Raw genomic sequence first — 26,355 nt, 5'->3', positions numbered from 1 at the left:
TATTGTGCCAAATTACATTCCTAATGTATATTAATAAAAAGTTGCATTAGGGCTTTATGAGTTTGCTCTTGAATGAATTAGGTATTCTTATTTTTCTTTATCATTTCAAATTTGGCAAAAATAATATACCAGTTCTATTTGATTTTTGTATACCTCGAATATTAGTAATATTACACATTTTTAAATGCTCAGTAGCTCATCGAATTGTTAAGTTATTCTAATAGTGTATGTTTTAAGTTATTCTATAGTATATTCATTTATTTATTTGAGTCTTAATATTTTATTGGTTTGTGTGAACTCATATAAGTAACATCAGACCTGCTGCTTATTATCAGTGTTTTTGTTTACCTTTTAATGTAAACATAATTATGTTTTACATATTTAATTTCCATTTCTAAGATAAATTCTTATATTGTAGCTCTACTTTTATAAGTTACTTACCTTCATAGGTACTGAGAAAGTGGTTTTTGACCACAAAGTTCTCTGAGTTGTTGTCTGGGAAGCGACCAAGGCGAGATAGGGGCCCATAGATCTGTGATGCATAATCAGAATAATCCCGGATGATATTTCTTCTCTCCAATTTTCCTTCCATAATCTTTCCCTTTCCTACAAGTTTTCTGATTGCTAAAATAAAACACATCTGCATGACTATGTCTAAAATATTGTTCTGAATGATTCAGAGGTAAAACAGTAGACCAACACGAATTTCATGCCCAAAGGATTTACTCAAATGAATGAATTGCATGATGATCACTAGACAACACGAAAAGCAAAGAAGTGTCATCTCTGTGACCCAGACTGTCACAAGACCGGTGGGTGTGACAGAGTTGAATCTGCCAGTGTCCCCAATCGGTACTCATCAGAGACCTGTTTTAACTGTTCCCAAGCACAAGACCAAGAGGAAGTATTCAATGAGAATTTGTTAATGAATGAAGGAAACAACTGAAAGAAGAAAATAGGATGGGTAATGAAGAACCAGGACAATTCATCTCCTAGAGAAGAGTAATTTAAAGGGATTCTACAGGTTCTTCAATAATTTCTTCCATCCTAACCAATACCTGGCAGCAGAATATGTTCCAGCTCTAGTTTTCAGAATTGTTTGGCAGTCAGTGCCAAAGACTCAAGTTTACACACTAGGAGTATTCTCATTGAAGGACATGCTTGCTACCTCCAATTGTTCCATTCCTTCCAAATCTTACTCGCAGACCCCACACTCCAGTGAAGGCTCTATACCATCGCTTCTAACCAGGGCTGAAATCAGACTTCAAGACTACAAAGTCACATCCCAAGAACTGTCTGCACGTCTTGTGCCTGTTTATGTTTCAGTCTTAGGGCTTCTAGAATTCAATAAAAGTCATTTATGTTTATTAAATAATCATTTAGTCAAATGCAGTCAATCCATCATTGAGTTTGTCAATTATTGAAAAGGAAAAAGATAAACAGATCTAGAATTAGTTTAAAAGTTATCTTTCTCAGCCAAGAAAAACTAAAAAGTTAAATTCACTAAACAGAATTTTTATAGAGTTAATTGAATGTTTGCACTATTTTTGCCCATCCCCACACAAGGTCCAGTAAGAGTTGTAGCATAGCTAAATAATGTTCAGCTAAAGATCCAAAGCAAATCCAACTTTTTCTGTTTCTTCAGTTCTCCTGCCATTACCTGCGACGTGTCTGCGTTGAATTTTTGCCACTTTTGCCTCCTTCGCTTCCTGCAGTTTAGACCATTTGGCGTTCAAGTTCTGTGTGTTCACGTCATTTTGATTCTCTTCACGTTTCCTCAGCAGCTGTTTTAGAACTTCCAGACGAATGTCCTGCAGTCTTCACATAAATTGTAGAACACAATGAAGTATTGAGGGTTTCAAACATATGTTCTACTAGAGAGCAAAAGAACATGTGCCATCAACTGGCACTTCTCTTGTGGCATGTGGTAATCCTGGGTTTTCAAAAGACCACTCTAGCAAAAGTGTAACAAATGAGCTAGTGGGAGGAGGAGAGCTCAATGGGGAGCTCAATACACGAGGTGTAGCTCTGAAGGGCCAAGAGTGTGATGTAAAAGGACTCCGTAGGCTGAGTAACTATAATGAGCCACAAAGTGTACATAGAACCACAAAGGTCACGTGGTATGGCTGTGGATTAAGTACTGAGAGAATAAAGGGAAGACAAGTCATGGCAGGCTATGTTAAGGAGTGAATGTGGGAATATTAAACTCAATGCCTGGCCTGTGCTTAGCATTCAATCTAGCTGTTTCCCTTCTCCTTAGCTTCAACTTCTTCTCCCAGGGCTATCTTGTTCATATGTACCCAGCCATGTACAAATGCCTCCAACGTCTATACCTGCAACCCAGATCTTTCTGAACCCGACTTTCTGACTCTCAACTTCAATTTCCAGTTGATCCTGACAACCACAAAAATAAAACAACCTCCTCACATTCTTCCCCCAGAAGTCTACTCCACCTCTGCCATCTCCTTCCCTCCATGAAAGAGTCCTCATCTACAACACTTCTTGCCTCCATCCCTAACTCGTGTCTTTTGTCAACTCCCTCCTGACGTGGTCTCTGTTTCCAATCCTCCTTTTGCCAATCTTTGCTCCACATCGTCGCCAACACATTGGAACATATTACTCTTACTGAAAAATGTAGGCATTAATTCATTTTCTCACTGAGCTGTCAGTGACTTATTAACTGTTCACCGTATTCCAGGCAGGGAGCCAACAAAGAGGAAAAAGACAAAATGCTTTCTCTCAAGAAGCACTGCTGGAGTGCAGTAGGCATGTAAGCCACCATTTACCACACCAGACCGAAATGGCAGGCGGGAAGGAGGAAAAGACTTGGGTGGGAAAAGGAAATAGGGATCAGTTAAGTTGTGCCCTGCCCACCGTGCCGGAAGGGGCGGGGCTCAGAGAAGCCGAATCGCAGGAGTCTTGAGGACAAGCAAGGGTTGAGATTTGCCACACTGACAAGGGAGAAGCAAGGTCTTGTTGGAGGAGAAGAAACGGCCAACAGGAAAAGACTGGAGACAGAGCAAACATGTCCCATTGGAGAGTTTCTCAGGGAATGCACGTTGGAGGCTAGGAGAACAGTGACAGTGGGGTACAAGAGGCTGGCACTTCTCACAGTCAGTCACACACCATCGTTCACCCTTCTCTCAACTGTTAGAATGCCAAGCTTCATGACCACTCACCTCAGCTTGAACTGTCAAAGTGAAATGAGGGCGGTTTATACCTCTAAGATTATTATGACCATTAAATGAGTCAGTGGATACAAAGTGCTGGAAGAGCCCTTCTCAAATTTGAGCGTGCATCAGAAGATTCTAGAGGGTGGACTACAACACCGATTACTGGGTCCCACCCTTTGATTCAGCAGGTGCGGGGTGGGGGCCTGAGAATTGGTACCTCTAACAAGTTGTCAGGTGACAGTGTGCTGCTGGTCGGGGACCACACTTGGAGAACACTGTCCGGTTCAAACTAACCAGTCTCAGTGTATGACATGCTCTAAACATATCATCATCACTGATGATATGGCCTATAGATGGCTTCTTACCCTGCAACTGCCAGCCCTAAGCGACTCCCTCTTAGTAATTTACCCCAAACTCCACCTTCCACACCCCAAACTAATCATTCTCTTGCCTGAATTTCCCTAGCCCTTCCTGTAGCCATCCCTCAAGACAGTGTTCTGCTGTCCTCCAGGCTCCAGCCCTGGGGGCTATAAGGAGCTCCGGCAGGGCACAGGTCATTTACTGTTCATCCGTTTCCTCGGTTCATAGCATAGAACCCACCCAACAGGAGGGATGCAAAATAGGTTCATTAAAATTATTCTCACCTTAATAAAAGGACTCATTTTCTCAGATGGTGCCCCCAGCAGCTGCTAGCTACACTTTTACTGTTTGTATTGTTCTTCTGAGAAGACAGCTAGTTACCTTCCTGCAGAAACACTATTTTGCCCCAAACACTATTTTCTAGTGGATTGCAAACTGTTCCAAGATGTCACAGAGTTTGGATGCAGAATAAGTTGGGTGTTGTAAAAAAAATTAAAGAAAGAAACGTCTTAAAATTTAGAACCAAGTGGAGTCCCTAACTCTCAGATGTCTGTCTTACCATCAGGGGGCCTTGGTAATGCTGTGACTAACAGTAAATGTCTCAGCGGACCTGGAACAGAGGACAATCTTGACAAGTTCCTTTCCTTTTTTCTCTTGCTCCAGGTGTTAAAATGTTTACTTCTGGCCATTTGTACATACCCTTCCAGCGACAACCTCATTACTGGAAGTGTTATCAGTTGAAATGCAGCCAGATGTACTTAAAACAGATTGTGATTTACGGACTGTGAGTTCACCTCTTAATTGAAGGAGTACCGTATATACTCGTGGATAAGCCGAGCTTTTCAGCACGTTTCCCCCCTTGATTTCAACACTTTATTTATTTATTTTATATTAAAAATCATTTGGGGTGGGGCTCGTACAACTCTTATCACAATCCATCCATCCATCCATTGTGTCAAGCACATTTGTACATTTGTTGCCCTCATCATTCTCAAAACATTTTCTTTCTACTTGAGCCCTTGGTATCAGCTCCTCATTTTCCCCTCCCTCCCCGACCCCTTCCCTCCCAAACCCTTGATAATTTATAAATTATTACTATTTTGTCATGTCTTACACAGTCTGACATCTCCCTTCACCCACTTTTCTGTTTTCCGTCCCCCAGGGAAGAGGTTATATGTAGATTCTTGTGATTGGTCCCCGCTTTCTACCCCACCTTCCCCTTACCTTCCTGGTATTGCTACTCTCATTATTGGTCCTGAGGGGTTTATCTGTCCTGGATTCCCTGTATCTCCAGTTCTTATCTGTACCAGTGTACATCCTCTGGTCAAACCATATTTGTAAGGTAGAATTGGGATCATGATAATGGGCGGGGGGTGGGGGTTAGTATTAAAGAACTAGAGGAAAGTTGTATGTTTCATCATTGCTATACTGCACCCTGACAGCTTGTCTCCTTCCTGCAACCCTTCAGTAAGGGGGTGTCCACTTGTCTACAGATGGGCTTTGGGTCCCCACTCTGCACTCCCCTTATTCACAATGATATGATTTTTTGTTCTTTGATGCCTGATAACTGATCCCTTCAACACCTTGTGATCACAGGCTGGTTTAGCTTCTTCCATGAGGGCTTTGTTGCTTCTCAGCTAGATGGCCGCTTGTTTACCTTCAAGCCTTTAAGACCTCAGACGCTATATCTTTTGATAGCCATGCACCATCAGCTTTCTTCACCACATTTGCTTATGCACCCACTTTGTGTTCAGTGATTCAGCACATTTTTATGCAGTTTTTGTGGTAAAATTAGATGCCTCGGCTGATATTTGGGTCAGCTTATACTCGCGTATATAGGGTATATAATTTATCTTTGCAACAGAAATATACCATCAGCTATAGAAAGAACCCAAAGTGTCCTAACTATGAACCCAGAGAGCAGCTCAGGAGGTTTGGGGAGCAAAGGAAGAAGGACAGACTTAGGACAGTGGCACTGGGAATGAATAGGAAGGAACAGTCTGAAAGATGTCCCTATGGAAATCAGTGGGATTCAGAGACATTCCAGACAGATATGAAAGGGGGAAAAAGAAAATGAGATCCACTCAAGGGAATTGTTTAAATCTGGATTTCCTGGTGAATGTCTTCCCACACCGAAAGGACATTATACATTTATGTAATTGAAGAGAGAGCTATAGAGAGCTATTATACCACACCAGGAGTGTGCAGTTACTCCCCAAAGACCCAGAAACCCAATTTCCCACTGCAACAATTTGAGGATTGCTTTAAAACCCAGACATTTGGAAAAGTATGTGTATTGTAGCTAAGAGTATTGACATCACTCTCCTCAGTGCTAGAATAGTTGCTGAGTGATGGTGAACCTACTTTTGAATCTCCTGCTCCCTGAAAGCCCACTCCTTCCTCTCCATTGCATTCATCATCTTCCTCCTCTTCTCAAGCTGGGTCGTGTCATTCAGAGATGGAAGGGTGGCTTCCCAAATGCGCTTCTCTCGGGCCCTTTCTATCATCTCCACCTCAGCTTGTCCAGCTGGGAGACCCCGACCTGGAGGATGAAGCCGGAGAACACTTTAGAAAGAAGTGGGTAAACTCATATACCAACTAACACATAAATGACCTGCCTCTAGTTCCTTTCCTCTAAACCCAAGGTTGCTGATGGGTGCCATCGAGTCAACAGCATAAACAGTGACTATACCCATGGACACCACCTGATGGCATAGATGGGAATTTAAAGGATATGACAGGATAGAGTAATAATATTAAGAAATTTCCTCCAGATATGCCTCACAGGTGGTACTCACTTGTACCTTTTATTGATTCTTCTTAATGCAGACAAAAAGATATTTTAGTTCCACCTATGATGCTTGAAGAATATTGGGATACTACTAGAGGACTCGTTATTAGACAAATCTATATTATAATATGTAAAGAAATATAAAAGTTCTTAAGTAGGAAAATCTCGAGATGATGAGGTAGAGGGAATTTGTTGGTCAATTTTTAAAAAATATTTTCAAACACAATGAAAAACTAATCCGTGGATCTCAACCTTTCTAATGCCATGATCCTTTAAAACAGTTCCTCATGTTGTGGTGAGCCCCAACCATAAAATTCTTTTCATTGCTACTGTTATGAATCGGGCGACCCTGTGAAAAGGTCATTTGAACCCCTAAGGGGTCCCGACCCACAGGCTGAGAACCGCTGAACTAATCTACAGCTGGAAATTCACCATATTTGTGTTTTGTCCCCCACAATAAATATACAATTCAGGGCTATCACTCATCTCCAACTTTAAGAACTGAAATACATAAAGACGTCCTGATGAAGAGAGATCTTAGCTATGCATCCTGAAAGTACACAGACCCTGACTGACACTAAACTCTATTTATACCTCCCTGGCAAAAATTTAGGGACCCTCACACTCTAGTGGCTATTGTTTTCAAGTGCCATCAAGACAGTTCAGACTCATTATAATGCTATGTACAACAGAGTGACACACTGTTGGATCGTGCATCATCCTCACAATGGTTGTTAAGTTTAAACCCATTGTTGCAGCCACTATGTCAATCCAGTTCATTGAAGGTCTTCCCTTACCAAGCATGATGTCCTTGGCTAGGGATTAGGCTTTTTTTCAAGACAGACTTGTTTGCTCTTCTGGAAGTCTGTGGTGCTTTCAATATTCTTTGCTAGCGATGTAATTCAAATGCATCGATTCTTCTTTGGTCTTTCTTATGCAATGTCTAATTTTCACATGCATATGAGGAACAAGGGATAATATTCCTGATGTCAGATGGATCTTGGCTCAAAACAGAAAATTCCAGAAAGAGGTTTGCTTGTGTTTATTGACTAGGCAAAGGCATTCTATCTACATGTGGCTCATAACAGACTATGGATAACCTTGAGAAGAATGGGAGTTCCAGAAACCATAAATGGATCAAGAGAGAATTGTGCCAACAGAAACAAGGGACTATTGCACAGTTTTAAATCAAGAAAGGTGTGCGTCAGGGTTTTATCCTCTCCAGACTTATTCAAGCTGTATGCTGTGCAAAAAAAAAAGAAAAGCTGGATTATATAAAGACAGATTGGAGGAAGGCTTATCAACAACCTGAGAGATGTAGATGACATATTTTGGCTTTCTTTACATTGACTTATAATCCACAGTGAAGGCTACAATCCTTGATCTTCATTAGCAAGTGCTTCAAGTCCTCCTTGCTTTTAGCAAGCAAGGTTTAGCAGCAATCAAGAGATCAAATGATGCTTTGTGTTGGGTAAATCTACTGCACAAACCTTTTTACAGTGTTGAAAAGCAAGGATTACACCTTGAGGACTAAGGTGTACCTGACCCAAGCCATGGTATTTTCAATCACCTCATATGCATATGACAGTTGAACAATGAATAAGCAAGACCAAACAAGAACCAATGCCTCTGAATTATTGTGCTGGCAAATAATATTGGAAATACCATGGACTGCCAATGAAACAAACAAATCTCTTGTGGAAGAAGTACAGCTAGAATGCTTCTTAAAAGTAAGAAAGGTGAGACTTTATCTCACATACTTTGAATGTGTTACCAGGTGAGACCAAGGTCTAGAAAAGAACATCATGCTTGGTAAAGATAGAAAAAAAGAGTAAGACTCTCAACAAGATGGATCGGCAGTGGTGGCAACAATGAGCCCAAACATAATAATAATTGTGAGGATGGTGCAGGATAGGGTGGTGTTTCCTTCTGTTGTACATAGGATTACTATGAATCGGACCTGAGTCTACAGTACCTACAACAACAGTATGCCATTGTTCTGTTCAAATGATTGTCTCTTGACCCATGTCCACGTTCCACATGAACACAATGAAGTGTTCTGGAATTCCCATTCTTCTCAGTGCTGTATGTGGTTTGCTATGATCCACACAGTTCTATGCCTTTGCAAAGTCAATAAAACACAGGTAAAATATCTTTCTGGTATTCTCTTCTTTCAGCTATGGTGTCGATGACAATCCGTGTTCCACATCCTCTTCTGAATGTGCCTTGAATTTCTGGCAGCTCCCTGTAATGTATTGTTGGAACTGTTGTTGCATGATCTTCAGCAAAATTTTACTTGCATGTGATATTAATAATATTACTTGATAACTTTTACATTCTTTTGGATCGCATTTCTTTGAAATGGGTACAAACATGGATCTCCCTAGTCTTTCAAATTTCTTGGCATAAACTAGTAAGTGCTTCCAGTGCTCCATCAATGTGTTGAAACATTTCAATTGGTATTCTGTTGATTCTTGTAGCCTTGTTTATCACTAATGTGTTTAATGCAGCTTGGACTTTTTCAGCATCACCAGTTCTTGACCTTATACTTGAAATGGTTGAATGTGACTATTTCTTTTTGGTCCAGTGACTAGGTATCTTTTCCAAATTCTTTTGATGCTTCTTGGCATGGTTCAATATTTTGTCCATAGAATATTTTAATAAACTTGAGACTTGAATTTTTTTCTTCAGTTCTTTCAGCTTTTTGATTTCCCAACTCCAGGTCTTTGCACATTTCATTATAATACTTTACCTTGTCTTCTTGGTTTGCCCTTTGAAATATGCTGTTCAGCCTTTTAAAAAAAATCATTTTATAGGGGGCTCGTACAACTCTGATCACAATCCATACATACATCGTGTCAGGCACATTTGTACATTTGTTGCCCTCATCATTCTCAAAACATTTGCTTTCTATTCGAGCCCTTGGTAGCAGCTCCTCATTTTCCCCCTCCCTCCCCGCCCCGATTCTGTTCAGCTTTTATGTTTTTAATTCTTGCATTTACTTTAACCAATTTATGATTGTGGTAGTTACATAATCTAGTATTGACTTGTGAAGGGGTGGAGTCTAGCCTGTGAATCAGGTTGCAGCATGATGACCTCATTTGGAGGCGCCACGGAGATAAATAGCTCACTGGAGGCCAAATACACTTACACCCTGCAAGACAATGCCGAGATGCTTCTCCCGCCACTGGATCAACAAGACTTTTCACCCACTGGCCTGTGATCTTCCTGCATTTGGTGTCATTGCCTGTGTTTCGTGAGTCCAAAGAGGAATTTATAGATTGGTATCAGACATACGGGCTAATATCGGACTTATGGACTTAATCTGAACTGGTCTGGGATGTTTTCTCAATATTCAATTGCTCTTATATATAAAGCTTTCTTAAACACATATGAGTGTCTATGAACTTGTTTCTCTAGTCAACCTGGACTAACTCAATGATCAAAAGTAAGTTTCGGAGTGTTTTCTGACATCCACTATTATCTTTTCTTCTTTGCCGGTCTTTTTAATGACCTTTTTCTTTCTTCATTTATAAGGTTCTTGATGTCATCTCACAGTTCATCAGGTCTTCTGTCATTAGCAGTCAATGAATCGATTCTATTTTTGAGGTCTCAAAATTCAGGTGGGATATACTCAAGGTTATATCTTGCCTTGTTACATCTCATGAGCTTGTTTTAATTTTATTTAGCTTCAACTTGAACTCCAAAAACTCAAAATTCACTTCCATCAAGTGGATTCTGACTCACAGCGACTCTATCGGATGGACCAGACCACACCCCCTTTTGATTTCCTAGACTGTAAATCTTTAAGGGAGTAGAAAGTTCCATCTTTCTCTTGTGGAACTGATGGTTTCCACCTGCTGGCCTTGATGTATGCTATCAGGGCCCCCTAAGTTGAACTCACATATGAGCAATTGATAGTCTGTTCAACAGCTGACCTCCGGCCTGTTTTAGCTTCTCATACTGACCTTCTCCCTGTCTCTTCCCCTAGATGTAGTTGATTTGATTTCTGCGTATTTCATCTGAAGAAGTCCATATGTCCTGTCTCCCTTTATGTTGTTGAAAAAAAGGTATTTAGACATAGAAGTCATTGGTCTTGCAAAATTCTATCATGTGATCCCCAGCTTCAGTTCTATCACCGAGGCCATAATTTCCAGCTACTGTCCTTTCCTCTTTGTTTTCAACTTTCATATTCCAATAATTATCAATGCACCTTGATTGCATGTTTGATCAATTTCCAACTGAAGACATTGGTAGAATTCTTCAATTTCCTCATCAATAGTTTTAGCGGTTGGTGCAGAAATTCCAGTAATAGTTGTATTGAAGAATTTCCTTGCATGCTGATAGCTGTTATCCTATCACAGACTCTATTGTACTTCAATCTACATCTTGAAATGACCTTTTTGATGATGAATCCAACAATATTCCTCTTGAATTCCATTTGTCATTACAGGTATATGAATGCCTGGTACAGGGTAGAATGGCCCTCATGAGTTTCTGAGACTTTAGCTATTTACTGGAGTAGAAAGCTCCATCTTTCTCCCATGTGAAAACTGGTGAATTAGAACTCATGGTTTTGAACTGCTGACCTTGCAGATCATAGCCCAATGTGTGTAAGGACTATGCCATCAGTGTTTGTCCTACCATTAGGGTTCTTCCTTCAGCTCAGTAATACTGAGTATATAGATCTTTAATCTTTCTATTTTGTTTTGGATGACTTATAATCCTACTAGATTCATACTTCATACATTCCAAGTTCCAATTATTAATACTTGTTTACAGCTGTTTGTTCTCAGTTTTCCAGTCATGTGACATCAGCAAATGAAGGTCCCCCAAACTTTACCCCATCTATGTCATTATGGTGACTCTACTTTGAGAAGGTAGCTCTTCCTCAATCAGATTTGGAGTACCTTCCGACCTGTGGGGCTCATCTTCCAGCACTCTGTCTGACAGTATTTCACTGCTATTCATGAGGTTTTCAGGGGCTAATTCCTCAGAAGTGGACAGCCTATTCTTTCTTTGTAGTCTATTCTTAGTCTGGATGCTCCGTTAAAACCTGTTCACTTTGGGTGACCCTGCTGGTATTTGAAATACCAGGGACATAGCTGCCCACATCAGAGCAAGATACAAACCACCATAGTAGGTCACATGGACAGACAAGGGTGGTTCTGGTGGCTAGTACCTGTAAATATAGCCTTGATTTATTACATCATCTTTCTGGGACAAAAAAATGGCAGATGGAAATGAGGAGCTTGAGAAATGTACATAGGCTCATTGTGATTGGAACCAACTCAACAACATTTAACAAATATGGTCCCTACTTGTTAAGGAAGCTAACATTTAAGCAAACTCTTCTAACTCATTCTCTGTAGAGATTATATAATTGATAAAGAGAGACTATCTGAGCAATCAATTATATGTAATATTGTTCTGTGTTAATTCTGAGATGTATTATCTCTGTTAATTCTAGGATGTAATTTTGATCTACTGAAAAATGCTTCTAATTCTGTAATACTTTTGCATTTCTGCAGAATATGATCAATCAATTCTGGCATTAAAATTTTCACATGACAAAATGAGGTATAAAATTTTAATTTTCCAGGTCAACTAACATAGACAAACTACATTACATATTTCAGAGTTATGTAAGTGCTAGGTGAGAGAAGAGATAATACCATGGAATATTTTAACTACTCATTAAACTACCACAAAGAAAAGCTTCAAACTGTATCTATTAATATCTAGTCTACTGAGACGTATACAGACCTAGAGAATAGATGGCATAAATAAACTTTAACGCAGAAAGCTGGTGTCAACTCACCTTTGAATTTATCTTGTCCCTACCTGTCAATTGTTGTGATATTAGAAGATTGCTCCACTATAGCAAGGGAGACCTGGGGTCCTAGTGGGTTACACATTGCACTGCTAACCACAAGGTCAGCAATTTGAAATCACCAGACTCTCCGAGGGGGAAAGATGAAGCTCTGTACTCCTGGGAAGAGTTACAGTCTCGGAAACCCACAGGGACAGTTCTACCCTGTCCTATAGGGTCTCTGTGAGTTGGAATCAACTGACTGGCAGTGAGTTTTGGCTTGTGCTTAGTTTTCATTATAACAAAACCTTATATTGTAAAAACTTAAAGCTGAAGCGCACATGAACTTTGATTTTCACCCATTACTGGATGCAAACTCAGTGCCATCAAGTCAGTGCTGATACATGGTGACCCTACAGACAAAGTAGAATCAACCCATGTGAGTTTCTGTGACTGCACATCTTTGTAGGGATAGAAAGCCTCATCTTTCTCTCACTGAGAGGCTCATAGTTTTGAACTGCTGCCCTTGTGATCAGCAACCCAACACATAGCCTACTACACCACCAGAGTTCCTACAAAGTGAGAGTGATTAGGCAAATAAGCTTTGTCGGTTACGAGGTGTTGTTACCCAAGGAAAAACACACTATGCAACTCTTCTTTCGAAAATATGCCTAAGTAAGCTATTATTAGAAACTTGAGGTCTAAAAGTTAGGTAGCTGATTTGGGATAAAGTTTGCTCAGAGATGCACGGGCCACTGGCCCATCCCTGGGAAGCAGGGACGCTAGTGTCTGTGCTAGGTCTGGCTAACTACGTGTCCTGGATAAGTCTCACTGCCTTATTCAATTCAGTGATCAGAAAAGGACTAGACACTTTTCTGAATACTCAAGATACCACCCAAAGCAAACAATACGAACAGGTTAGCACAAACTAGGGTATCAAGAACATTTAACGGAAATGCACATGGTTGCCTCTCATTTCCTCCTACGTGTCATTCCAAATGTCCAACTTGACAGTGATTTTCCTTGCTTCTTCCTATTTCCAGTCCCTTACAGGTAACTTAGACACCAGCTGCTTTTTAGCTTGCTGTTCACTTGAGTCAATAAGTAAAGAGGCTGTAAGAACTCAAATTTTTGAACAATGAGAGTTCCATATTTTAAAAGTCTAAAAATATTTCTAATTTTATTAATAATACTTAACATTCAAAAGCAATTATTATATATTAGGAATACCCTTATCAGAAAGCATCTTAACTAAAAAGAATAGTGGCATCCTGGGCTATGAATTTTAAATACATGGTTTCTCTTTTAAGACAGTTCTTCCTCCACAACCAATAAAGTACCAGTAGCACAATGAATTGTCAGAATTGAATTTAAACATGCGAAAATACATCTGTATATAAATATACTACTGCCAACATGATATGACCTTTTTAAGACTGAAGTTAAATAAAGTATATGAGGGTTTTCATAATCTGTCATATACTTTATCAAGCAATATATAATGATTACATATACGCATATGAATGCACATTCAATATCACACTAAAAAAATCAATGTGTAAAGGAGTATGGATTGCTGGATGAAAAGGAGTTAATTCTCTGGAGGGAAGGCTGAAACATAACTTTGGCATAAAGGATACAGCGCCGTAAACCTACACACAAAATAAGGTATCTTTCTTTGAAGGGAAGTAGCAGACAAAGTATGAATCTAAGTAAATCCATTGAGCAAGACACTTTAAACCCCAGTTGACTATAGATAGTCATTTCTATATACAACTATCTGTGTGTCATTTCCATATACAACTATCTGAGTGTCATTTCCAGGAACTCAGTAGCATGTATGGTTATCAGTACTATCACCTACAAATAGTAACAAGAATTATCAACTTACCCCAAGTAAGACTTGCCAGAGTCAGGAGCTCAGGGATGGAGTCTTGACAGACTACATACTCTGGCGAATATGGATCTGTTTGAACGTCAGCATCCCGATAATCAGTCTGAGTGGCCACAGTATGTTTGGAATGGACAGGTGGGTACTTAGTAGAGGGAGGAGCAAAAGAAAATGGGTCTGTCCTAAAAGGGGGACATTATTTTCAAAATCAAAACTTGATAAGATTACTTAGGATATTATGTAAAGGAATAGAAATAGGTTCTTGACCTTCACTGAGTCCACTGGCATTCATAAAGTTATACATCCATTGAAACCCGCCTTGTGCCCAATAATCTTTAGAGACTTGTCTTGTTAATTTTGCGTCTTTCAAGATACTGGGAGAAAAAAACCAAAACCTACCCAAAAACCCTTTCTATTCATAAAAGAGCCTATTTATATCTGCATCTTTGGGCAGGGTTAGAGTGAGTACAGAGCTGTAAAAGGTGGATTCTAGAATATCATATAGTATTCCTGATCCTGTCAGAATTGCTAGGTTCTGGTTTCTTCTGGCTTTCCATGATATATACGGTTTTAGCTGCCCCCCTCCTGAAACATAGGAACAGAGACAAGAAAATATGTTTCCTTTTTTTTTTTAAGCCTCTTTCTAGTTAGATGACTCAAAAATTAACTCTAGGGTCACTTGGTTAACTGCATAGAAAGTGACTTTGTCTCTTGCACAAAAATAAACTGCAAGGAAAACTATTTACATGAGAATGAGACTATGCAGGAAACCTATGCAAATAGAAAGAAATATTGCCTGCACAATCCTCACAATCTTTGCTTTGCTTGAGTGAAGCCATTCTCACAGCCACAGTGTCAATCCGTCTCAGAGAGGGTCTTTTTGCTGACCTCTGCTTGACCACAGATGATGCCACACATTTCTCCAGTATCTATCTATCAATCATCTATTTATCAAATTAGAAATAACTAGATGCTGAATGCCTGCTGAAAAACCCAGTTTTAAATAAATTTCTATTTTTTTCTATTCAGAAATGTATTCCAAAATATATAAGCTTTAATTTCCTAATCATTTTCCTGAATACTTTACAATTTCATTTCTGCCTCTGAGTACTAAGTTAAATTACCAGAGGAAAGAGTACAGCAAAAATTCCATTTTTACTTTATTTTATTATTATTTTAATCATTTTATTAGGGGCTCTTACATCTCTTACAACATGCATCCATTGTGTCAAGCACATTTGTACATATGTTGCCATCATCATTTTCAAAACATTTTCTTTCTATTTGAGCCCTTGGTATGAGCTCATTTTCCCCACCCTTTCCTTTCCTCCCTCCCTCTTGAACCCTTGATAAGTCATAAACTATTATTTTTTTCACGTCATACACTGACCTCTGTCTCCCTTCATCCACTTTTCTGTTGTCCATCCCCCTGGGAGGGGTTTACATGTTGGATCATTGTGACCGCTTTCCCTTTTCTCCCTCCACCTTCCCCCTACCCTCCTGATATCGCTACTCTCATTATTGGTCCTGGGGGGTTTATCTGTCCTGGATTCCCCGTGTTGCGAGTTCTTATCTGCACCAGCATACATCCTCTGGTCTAGCTGTAAGGTAGAATTGGGGTCATGATAGTGGGGGGGAGGTGTGTGTGTGTGTGTGTGTGTGTGTGTGTGTGTGTATAAGCACTGAAGAACTAGAGGAAAGTTGTATGTTTCATTGGCACTGTACTGCACCCAGACTGGCTCGTCTCTTCCATTTTTAAAGGGCTCCTCTAGCTAACATGTTACTTTGCCCTGAACTAAAGGTTGGGCGATTGCACATTTCTCCCAGATTCCACCCATGGCCATTATCTCTTTCAAATCTAGGTTTACTCCTTTGTTAGGCAACATAATTAAGTACCTCACATTGCCTTGAGTAACATTCAAATAATATTTCATAACTGATTACTTTTGTTGATGAAATATTGAAGAACTGTAGTCAAATAGCAAGTTTATTTTTCAGAGAAGCAAGAGAGACTAGTTAAGTCAGTTTTCAACTTTTCTTATCACAACTCATAGTGATATATTTTATATCATAATCCATGATCTATTACTAGATCTACCTGAGACAAAAGTTACAAACAAAAAGACCAATGTACCCAGACTACATCTGATGCTTTGGGTTCTATCGTATTCTACTTCATTTTTTAGAACGCTGCTTATGACCCTCAAGAAAATTTCATAATCTTATGTTTTATGATCCATAATTTTAAAAATAATGGTTTAGATAGCTATCTTCTGGAATCAACTATGGAAATGAACAAAATAAATGGGAAAAATTAATAATGGTTACTTACTTAGTTACTGAAAAAATAACATTGAGCGGCATCTGTTTAAAATATGGAAGAAAAGGCCTGTGGAGGGAAAGGAGAGGAGAGTCATGGGACGATTGCATTGGATACACTCTGAAGTAAGTATCTTTCAGTCCTTATTATTCGTCTCTTACAATCCATGAGCTTGACTATCCCATGTAGGTAGCAGTGACCCTCTAACTTTAGCATACACTGAACCATTCAGGGGGAGACTGAGGAGGGGCTTGTTTAAAATACAAAGTCCAAGATCTGGCCCAGACAATTAAGTAGATAGAAGGCAAAGCCAAAATATCTGCATTTTAAATCAACATTCTAATATTGTAAGTGGCGACACTCAGAGAACAGCATCCTCTCCTAGACTGCAGCTAGCCATTTGCTCCCAGCGACTTCTCAAGCACCTACAAATATTGAGATTCTCAGTGATCGTCATGGAAAGCTTCTCCCCAAAGAGTCTAGGAACTGAGGAGAGTGCTGTTCAGACTTTAACATTGCTCTCAAAAAGAAGAAGAAGAAGAAGAAGAAGAAGAAGAAGAAGAAGAAGAAGAAGAAGAAGAAGAAGAAGAAATCACAATATATCTAGAAGAAGCTTGATTACAAATAAATGTCAATTATCAATGTACTTTCCCAAGGAAGCATGTGTACCTGATACGTAGTATCAAGGGTAGTTTTCTAACTCTAGTAAGATCCACAGAAAAAATGTCATCTTCTGTGCATTGGAACAGAGTACATGGTTATCACACAAGTACTGTGTGAAACAAATGAAACAAAGCGAATCCTTTGGCTGTGTTGGCTTTGACAACATTCATAAGAAGGAAACACTTTGCCACTTTGAAGAGTTTTCCCTGCATGCTGACTGCTGTTCCCCTCCATTTGATGACTTCATTTTGTTCCCAAATAGACAGTCTTCTGCGCAATCAATACCTGAAGTCAGAGAGGCCCAGGGGAACTCCTAGCTCTGTGTGACTGAGCAATCTACATCTCTCCAAGGCTCAGCTTCCTGACTGGTAGACCGAGAATAAAATAGCCAGTCCTATTTATTTCTGTAGTGACAATGAGATGATATGTATGTAAGGCACTTACAATGGAGCCGGCACACTGCCCGCACTTACAGAATGATAGCTGCTATTTTGGTGGTTAAAAAAAAAAAAAGTCCCTAATAAGACCTGGATGCATGCCCATTCGTAATTACTTTTTACCTTTCAAAGTATTTGAAGCGATTCCTTCCAGTAACTTCAGGATCTTCATAAACTTCTTTGGGCGTCTGAAAAGAAGGGTGGGATCTAAAATGAAGCAGGAAAACATTATTTGAGTCTAAGATACCATTTCCACATGTAAGTTCTACTTATTATTTCTATGTCTATCAAGTAGGAGGGACACCGACTATCGCATACTGGGAGCATATGCATTGACGCCCTGCATCTTAGACTAGCGAGGCTCACTTTCCCTGAGCCTGGAAGCCAGGAGCTAAGAGGAGGAGGTAACGGTGGAGACAAGAGTTAAACCACACGCACAAATCAAATCTCCCGTCACTGACTTTGCCAGGACTGCCATCCCTTTCTCCAGCAGAGCAGCTGGTGGCTGAAAACTAACGACCTCTCAGTTAGTGGCTGAATACTCTCACCACGCCCACACGCAAAATGCCCACTTCTAATTAGTAAAGCAGGAAAACATGCTTTGAAAGATCATTTCATGACCCAGCTGAGAGGAGGCAGCAGATTTTTTCAATTTAATTGTAAATAATTACAAGAATATGGAATTCAAAAGACTTGGGCCTGAAGGCATTTGAGTTGCACGTCTCCAAAAATTATATTTGAATACCAGCAGAAAAGTGTATTTGCAATTTCTAAGATGGCTTAAACAAACAGGAAACTTCGTTACCCATGGTGAAAGGTCAGCAGTTTGACACCATCTCGTTTCTTCACTACACTTTGAGGAAGCACCTATAACTTCTGTGATCTCTTCATGAGGGCGAGTATCAAGCAAGCCATATCATAAGAACTAATTTTCTTAGATTTGAGCTAGGATTAAGTACAAGTCCAAAATGCATTCCTAAATCTATGTTTTCTGATTCATTTTAGAGACATCTTTTTTATTTAATGTTAGATCACCTTATCAATCATCCCCCTGGTGCATAGGATCTTTCTGTTTATAGTGTCATTGATTGAATTTAGCCCATGTTAATGCATTTGAAACACAATCGAGAAAAGGAGATTAAATAGGTATGAGTTGGCTACAAATCATAATACATGGATTATTGACTTGTACAGATTAAATCGTTAAGTGACGACACCTTTGACACAAAAAATGGGAGTTGGTGGCCAGGCAAAACATACACTATTCAATGACAGTGGCAGACTGGATTAATATAGATCTTAATAAAGCAAGTCGTGCATTAAAGTCATAAATATATGGTAGTCCACCTACCAACAGTTCAATAATCTTGGTATCGCTGTCTTCTGCCTCTTCACACACTTTGTAGTTTCAGCCTTAAGTCCTCAGGCTACAGGTGCATTTGAGGTAGAGCCCAGGTCACCTAGTGAGGTTTCCGCATCAAATAAGTCCCTCTGGAATAGGTTGTGTGTCTCAAAAACACAGGGTCTAATATCACAGTATGGTGCATGGACTGGGTGGTCAGGGACTGTACAGAAACTCAGTCCAATGAGTCTGATCAGGAGCATCTTCTCCCTTTGGGGTCCAGCTAGATACTGTTGGTCAATGGGAGGTCGGTCCTCTCCAGTTTTCTACCAACAGAAAGGCACTTGGCTTCTCTAAGACAGGTATGCTCCCCTCCCCAAGTCTTGCCTTGATTTTCCAAGCTGGTAGGAATGTCTGTTGGTCTGGGGTGAACTTAGCACATTTTTGTATGGCAGCAACTGTGTAGTCATCTTCCGTTCCCCCAATCTTGAAAATCTGATCCCGGTTGAAGTAACGTCTCCTCTGTCAACGTAGTTGTAAAAAAACTGATTTTGACAAAGGTCCAAGGAACATTCAATGGGAAGGAGGTGCCCTCTTGAACAGATGGTGCTGGAAAAACCATATCCATCTGAAGAGGAATGCAGCAGGACCCATACCTCACCCATGAACAAAAAATGAGCCCAAGCTGGATTCGAGACCCAATGCAAACCCCAAAGCTATCAGGATCATCAACAAGAAAACCAGGGCAAACCTAAGGGCCCTATTGCAGGGCAGACACCAACTAACAGATATAACAAAGGCAGCACACACATTGAACGCCTTTGCATAGTCAATAAAGCCCAAGTCAACATCGTTCTGTTATTTTCTGCTGGGATGGGGATAGATACAATCCTACCACAGATAGCATTGTAGTTCAAGTTAGATGTTGAACTGTCCTTTTTGACGATGAATACAAAGCCATTCCTCTTGACCGGGTCATTCCTGTATCTTAACCTTTTGGCTTTCTGACTCAAATGGCCAATACCAGTCCATTTCAGCTCGCGAATGCCTAGAATGTCCCTTTTTCTGTGTTCCGTTTTATTTTGGACCATTTCCAATCGTCTTAGATTCATACTTTGTACATTTCAAGTTCTAATGATTAATTAATGTTTGTGGCTGTTTCCTTTCATTTTGAGTCGTACCCCATGGGCAAATGAAGGTCCTGAGGCATGAATCTCACAGGTTTTACTTCATTCCCGTCACCACAGTGGACTGTACTTTGAGACAGCAGCTCCTCCTCGGTCCTATTGTGAATGCTGACCCGCGGGGCCCCTCCCTAGGCTCGCGCTTCAACGCTGGTCGCTTCTTTCCGTGAGGCTTTCAAGATCGCACAGGGGTTCCATTCCGTCGGAAGGTTTTCAGCGGCGACCTCCTCAGAAGTTCACAACCTGGCCCTTCTTCATGGTTTGTTCTCAGTCTGGACACTCTGCTGAAACCTGTGCACTTTGGGCAACCCTGCTGGCATTGGGAGCACATAGCTTCCAACATCACAGCAACACACAAGACACCCTGGTAGGACAAACTGCTAAACAAGTGGTAAGAAAGAATAGACAGCGTTTACATTGTTTACTGTTGTCGTAAATAAGAACTGCTCAATAATAAGCTAACAGATAAATGAGGGCTAGGTGTGCATAGTCACTCTGACCTTCTAAGAACATTTACTAACCAGTAAACTTACAATTATTTTCCCTGAACCAGGCTCATTTTGCCCCAATGGGCTTCAAGCAAGAATGTGGGGTCCACTGGTCTATATATAACCTCCTAATTACAGAGTTTTAAATCATGCAGAATAAACTTTAAAGTTTTAGTTTGTTTGATTGTTTTTAAAGAAAAGCAGTCTTAGGAGCCATCTGACACTCACGCTGCAAACTGGCGGAGAACTCCTTTGTGTTGCTCATCAAATCCTCTCCACTCCCGACTGATGAATGCAGGGACTGGATCTGACTTGGCCCAGTACAGGGAATATCTTGGATAATGGATCAGGTTGCTGAACATGGCTCTAAACCTGGGAAATTTTCTCTGATGTAAGAATAGAGAGACAGAGAGGGAAAAAAATTTTTTTTTAATTATAGCACTAGATTTTCTAAAGTGTTTTCCTTGTACTGTAGCATAAAAGAAAAATAAGGTACAAACTACTGTATCGGGGTGCTGCCGTTACGTGCTCCATCAAGGTGATGTCAACTCGCAGCGAGACCACAGGGCAAAGTGCGACTGCCTCGGACATTTTTCAAGGCTGTAATCTTGGAGCTCTGGTGGCATAGTGGACGATGCATTATGCTGTTAACTGCAAGGTCGGTGATTTGAACCCACAGCCTCTACGGGGTAGTTTCTACTCTGTTCTATAGGAATTGATGCAGTGATGGTGAGTTTGGAGTTCGTTTGTAAACATCTTTCTGGAAGCGGATTCCAGGTCTGTTCTTCCATGCATGCTGGTGTGGTCAAGCACTTTGCATTGCACCCCTGGGCTCCTTGCACCTGCTGCGTAGAAAAGGTTACGGGCGTGTGCACGGAATATTTCTATCGGGACACTCAGGAAACTGATTATAGTTGACGTTGAGGAGACAAGAAACTGGGGGTCTGGAGTAAGCATTTATTTCACACTGTATATACTTTTAGTGCTGGAGAAGAATACAGAAAGTCCCAGGGGCGGCCTAAACAGCAAACACATCTGTCTTGGAATAAGTATAGTCAAAATGCTCCCTAGCGACAAGGATGGTGAGACGTAGTCTTATGGACCTTGGACACGCAAATATGGACTCAAACATAAGAATAATTGTGAGGGCGGTGCAGGAGCAGGTAGGGTTCATTGTGTTATACAGATCGGGTCACTAAGTGTCAGAATCAACTCAACAGCACCTACCAACAACGACGCTTTTGTGGTATCTGAATTCTTTTCACACAGGCATACGTTCCTTTCCCCATTGGAATAAATGAGCTTATAATGAGTCTGTTATCCCCCATTCATTCATTTATTCCCACACGGGTCCCAAGTAGCAACAAGGCTCGCCCTGGAGCACTCATGGCAAAGTACTGTCTGCAGCACCCAGAATCCAGCCGGGACCTGGAGACTGGTCAACCTCGTCAGTGCTATTAACCAAATGAGGGGGGTCGAGTTCATTAGGCCGCTTACAGCATGAGGGAGACCTACCAGTCTGCTTCGAACCATAGTGGCTTGGATATTTGCCTGTGCATGGTCTTTCGCACTTGACACAGTGAACACTGGATCTGCAAAACAAACAATAAAGCAGGATAAGGAATAGAGCACATGTACTAGGAATAATGTCACATCCATGTCGTTTCTCAGTTGGAAAGCAGATGAGAAAGTTTAGATATCGCTTAACTTTGCAGCAGCTCAGTTCCATTGTTCTATCAACAATGAATGAGAGTCTGTTAACTGCATTTCTTTGCTTTGTATTCCAAAGTAAGCTTATAGAGTCGAGAATGCAAAAAGAATGCCTAATAATATTCTTAAACACCCTGTGCCCTTTTCTGTCCTATGAATATACCTCCTTCTGGACCTGAGGTGGCCAGGAACTATGACCTAAGTGAGGAGCGAGGACTTCACACAAAGCCCAGGAGTTGAGCATATGAAGCCCATGTCAAGAATACTGCTCTAATGCTTTCTCCTATATTCAGTGCGCAGGGAAGAGAAATGCCACCTCGGAGCTGGCATCTAGAGATGACTAGAAAACATCATTATTTAATAAGAGATAACCACCTCTCATCTATCACTTTGTCAGATGATAGTGGTTTACATGTTGTAAGGCTAGAAGCCATGCCACCAGTATTTCAAGTCTGAGTAGGTTTGCCCATGGTGGACAGGTTTCAGCGAAGCTCCAGACAGAGACCAACTAGGAAGAAAATTCTGATGATCTACTTCTGAACAATTGGTCAGAGAAAACGTTATAAATATCAGTAGAACACTGACTGATATAGCGCAGGAAGAGGAGTCCCTCAGGATGGAAGGCACTAGACGATGACAGGGGAAGAACCTCTTCCGAAGAGAGTTGACCTTATTAGCACAGATGGAGAAAAGCTTCGGGAACCTTCCTTCGCTCATGAGCCATGACTCAAGCTGAACAGAAGCAACTGCAAACATCCTCTATTAATTGGAGCGTGCAATGTACAAACTATGAATAGGAGAAGATGAGAAGTTATAGAAACTGAAATGGAATGCATAAAGGTTGATGCCCTAGGCATTAGTGCGCTGAAATAACTTGGTAGTGCTGTTTGGAATTGTACAACCAGAGGTCTACTATGTTGGGAATGACAAATTCCTGACCATTATGCCACATTCATAGTTTTAAAAAAAATTACCAAATCTACCCTAAAACACAACATTGTCAGTGATGGGATCACACCCATACCCTAGTAAGGAAGATCAGCTCATACGGCTGTTTGTCAGATTTATGCACTACCCAGGAAGGCCAGAGATGAAGAAATGGAAGATTTTGACCAATTGCTACAGTCTGACATCGATCAAATGCACAATCCAAATGCACGGATAATTACTGGTGATTGGAATGTGAAAGTTGGAAACAGTGAAGGACCAATAGTGGGTAAACTGGCCTGCTGCAAGACTGATTCAGGAGAGGAAGAAGGGAAATCATTGCTGGTGTCAGATGGATCGTGGCTGAAAGCTGGTGTTGAGAGGTGCTGTCTAGTCGGTTCTGACGCACAGCCATCCTATGTGCAATAGAAAGAAACACTGCCTGGTCCTTCACCACCCTCACAGTTATTATCTTGGAGAGCATTGTGCAGCTACTATTTCAGTTCAACTCCTTGACGATGTTCCTCTTTTCCACCAACCTTCTACTGTATAAGCATCATGTTCTTTTGCAGGAGCTAGTCTCTCCTGCTACAAGAATGTCCCAAGTACATGAGATGAAGTCTCATCATCATCATCATCACTTCTCAGGAGCATTTTGGCTGTTCTTCTTCTTTGTTCTCCTGGCAGTCCAACTTTCACATGCATATAAGGCAACTGAAAATACCAAGGCTTGGGTGCCGTAGTGATTACAAGTTAGGCTGCTAGCCACAGGATTAGCAGTTTGAAATCACCAGCTTCTCTGCGGGAGAAGGACAGGCTTTCTGCTCCTATAAAGAGTTCGTCTCAGAAACCCACAGGGGCAGTTCTACCCTGTCCTTCCAGGGTCACTGTGAGGATGACCATCAAGGAGCTGGGTTGACACCGTGGCTTCAATAAGAGACACAAACACAACAAGTGTGAGGGTGACACAGGACAGGGCAGTGTGCCTTTCCGGTGTACTGTGAGTTGGAACCAATTCCATGGCACCGGACAGCAAGAGCATCCGGGGAATTGATGCTATAGGTTTACATCCAAAGGAGGCAGTGGGAAGCCCAGAGGAGACATCAAATAGTGGAAAGCAACACATGGTTCACGCGAAGAGTCTGGGATCGTGAAGACAAAATTGAGGGGGTGTAAGCATGCTTAATTACTTAACAATTTTCAGAAAAGTAAATTCAATGATTCAATAAACATGTATGAGACACCTAGTATTTGTACCAGCACTAGAATAGATGCTGAGGAGACAACAAGAATGTATACAACAGAAACTTAAGGAACTTCAAGTCTAAAACACATAGAACATAAATTGGCAATCGGGTCATTAAAATAAACAGGGATTGAATGGGAAAGCAGTGAAGCAGGTGGGGCCTCACTAGGACTGCTGGGTATATTTGGAAATGCACTGGAGCTGGTGAAGAGAAGAGCCCTTCGTTGCAGTATGCTGTGTACTGATGGTCTTGAGCATCCATACCATAATTCAAATGCCATCAGATTTCAATATTAAAAAAGAACTTATTTGCATAAGACATTGTACAGTATAGTTATCCCATTGGCTCTGAACATTAGTGAGATGAATTTCCAGTTGTTCTCTATTTTGACAATATTAGACCAATGTTCTATATGAATAATCAAGACACACATTTAATACTCACAGAATGTAGTATGTCTGTCCCAGCCAACTTCATTGTTGTCCCTACAATATTACATTTGGCAATTGTTGTTCTATTGTGTTAGAGACCAATTTTTAGTAAGGTATCTATAGAGCATATGTTACAAAATAAAATTGGAAGACCTGTCAAGTTCCTTTCACTGTAATTGGGAGTGAAATGAAAGGTATGGAATGAAAAGAAAGAAAAATGTGGGGCTTAATTGGCCCCAGAGAAAACAGATGGGCCCAAAGAAAGCACTTTTAAAATCAGTGATGTGATGGATAAGAACAGGTTGAAAGAAAAAACAAATTCAAATTTGGAGTTGCCCAGAGAAAAGGGGAAAAACGGGAAAAAAAACAAAAGCGTTCTTGTTGGGCATTTAATGCTGTTTGAACTTGGGGATGTTGAGTGATTAAATCGCCAAGCCTGCAACTCTTGCCATACTTCGCTAGAGAGCAACAGGTCGCTGAGTAGTGACCAGCCTCAGAGCGCACCTGCGGCTTCCCACGCGCCCCGGACCTGTCCCCTACTCTACAAAGGACAAACGCGAACAAGAAGGGGTCTGTCCTGAGGGTCGTCAGGCTCCATCGCAACCTGGAACCCATCTGGCTCAGATGGTGGGGAGTGCGGGTGGCCCTTACCGTATAGGAAATCATACGCTCGATTGGAGGAGACCTTGCTCCTGGGCTCCGTCCTCAACACGGACCGGGTTTGAGACACCTGCGGCTTGCCCTGGGGCTCCAAGATGGTCACGGCGTGGCTCATGGTGCCGCCTTTGCCACCAGCCCCGCCGCCCCCGGGCCGCCTAACACTCTGGAGGACTAGTTGCTCGCCGCTCCGTAACTATGGTAACGCCGCTGGGAGACAGAAGGGGCAGAGTGACCTTGGATGAGGAGGGCGGGGCGATCGTAAGGGGCGGGGTGGGGCGGTGCAGAGAAAGGGGGTGGGGCGCAAGCGTGTGGTGGATTGAAGGGGCGGGGCTTACGTCCCGGGCGCGGGATAGGAGAGGCGGGGCGAGCGCACGAGATGGGTGGAGCGAGGCGTAGGGGGGAGGTGCGCAATGGAGAGGCGTGGAGAAGAGGGCGGAGGCTGTGGGCTGTGCTCTCAGGGCGCGGAGGAAGCGGATAGGAAAGAGAAGGGAAGGCAGGATGGGCTGATCCGGGATGAGGAGGAGAAAGACGAGAGGAGAAACCTGGAGGAAGGGAAAAGACGAAGGCGCCGCACAACAGTCTCTCCTGCTACCCTCTGGAGACCTGGCCTGGGAGCTGTCAGCCTCCCGCCGTGTATCCACACCCGAGGCTGGGATAAAGGCCTCCAGCATTTCCCTCCACAGCATCCTGATTCCTTCTGATGTTTCAATTGTTCCATTAGGCTGGTGGGCAGATGTGATCTGTACACACTTCCTGCGCAAGCCACTCCTCTTTCTGGAAACACGCTTGGTTTTAACTTCTTCTCTCCATTCCCAAACTGTGTAAACCAGCCAGGTGCCTCGTCACCTTGCAAAGCCTTTGCCTAGAATGCCTTATCGTGCTTGTGCCTCCAACCAAGCTGGGGCTTTCAAAGCTCAGC

At 41.5% G+C, this 26,355-nt stretch overlaps 1 protein-coding gene across 2 annotated transcripts in view; it reads right to left on the bottom strand.

Annotated features, from left to right (window-relative positions):
* Positions 1–25,590, bottom strand: part of CFAP91 (cilia and flagella associated protein 91) — a 135,630-nt gene extending 110,040 nt beyond the window's left edge. For both annotated transcript variants that reach the window (XM_045294270.1, XM_004709828.2), the window contains exons 1-9: positions 25,428–25,590; positions 21,977–22,053; positions 20,690–20,847; positions 17,571–17,654; positions 16,360–16,416; positions 14,028–14,209; positions 5,898–6,075; positions 1,661–1,818; positions 442–624 (exon numbers count right to left, since the gene is read on the bottom strand). In XM_045294270.1, coding sequence (XP_045150205.1) covers positions 442–624; positions 1,661–1,818; positions 5,898–6,075; positions 14,028–14,209; positions 16,360–16,416; positions 17,571–17,654; positions 20,690–20,847; positions 21,977–22,053; positions 25,428–25,551 — 1,201 coding nt within the window. In that variant the 5' untranslated portion in view covers positions 25,552–25,590. The remainder of the gene's footprint in view (positions 1–441; positions 625–1,660; positions 1,819–5,897; positions 6,076–14,027; positions 14,210–16,359; positions 16,417–17,570; positions 17,655–20,689; positions 20,848–21,976; positions 22,054–25,427) is intronic.
* Between the last annotated feature and the right edge of the window lie 765 nt (positions 25,591–26,355).

Source organism: Echinops telfairi, unplaced genomic scaffold (assembly GCF_000313985.2).
Source record: "Echinops telfairi isolate 266 unplaced genomic scaffold, ASM31398v2 ScPeMD7_3509;HRSCAF=4178, whole genome shotgun sequence".
NCBI lineage: Eukaryota > Metazoa > Chordata > Mammalia > Afrosoricida > Tenrecidae > Echinops > Echinops telfairi.
The sequence above is the reverse complement of the archived record's forward strand: the minus strand, read 5'-3'. Positions and strand labels throughout refer to the sequence as shown.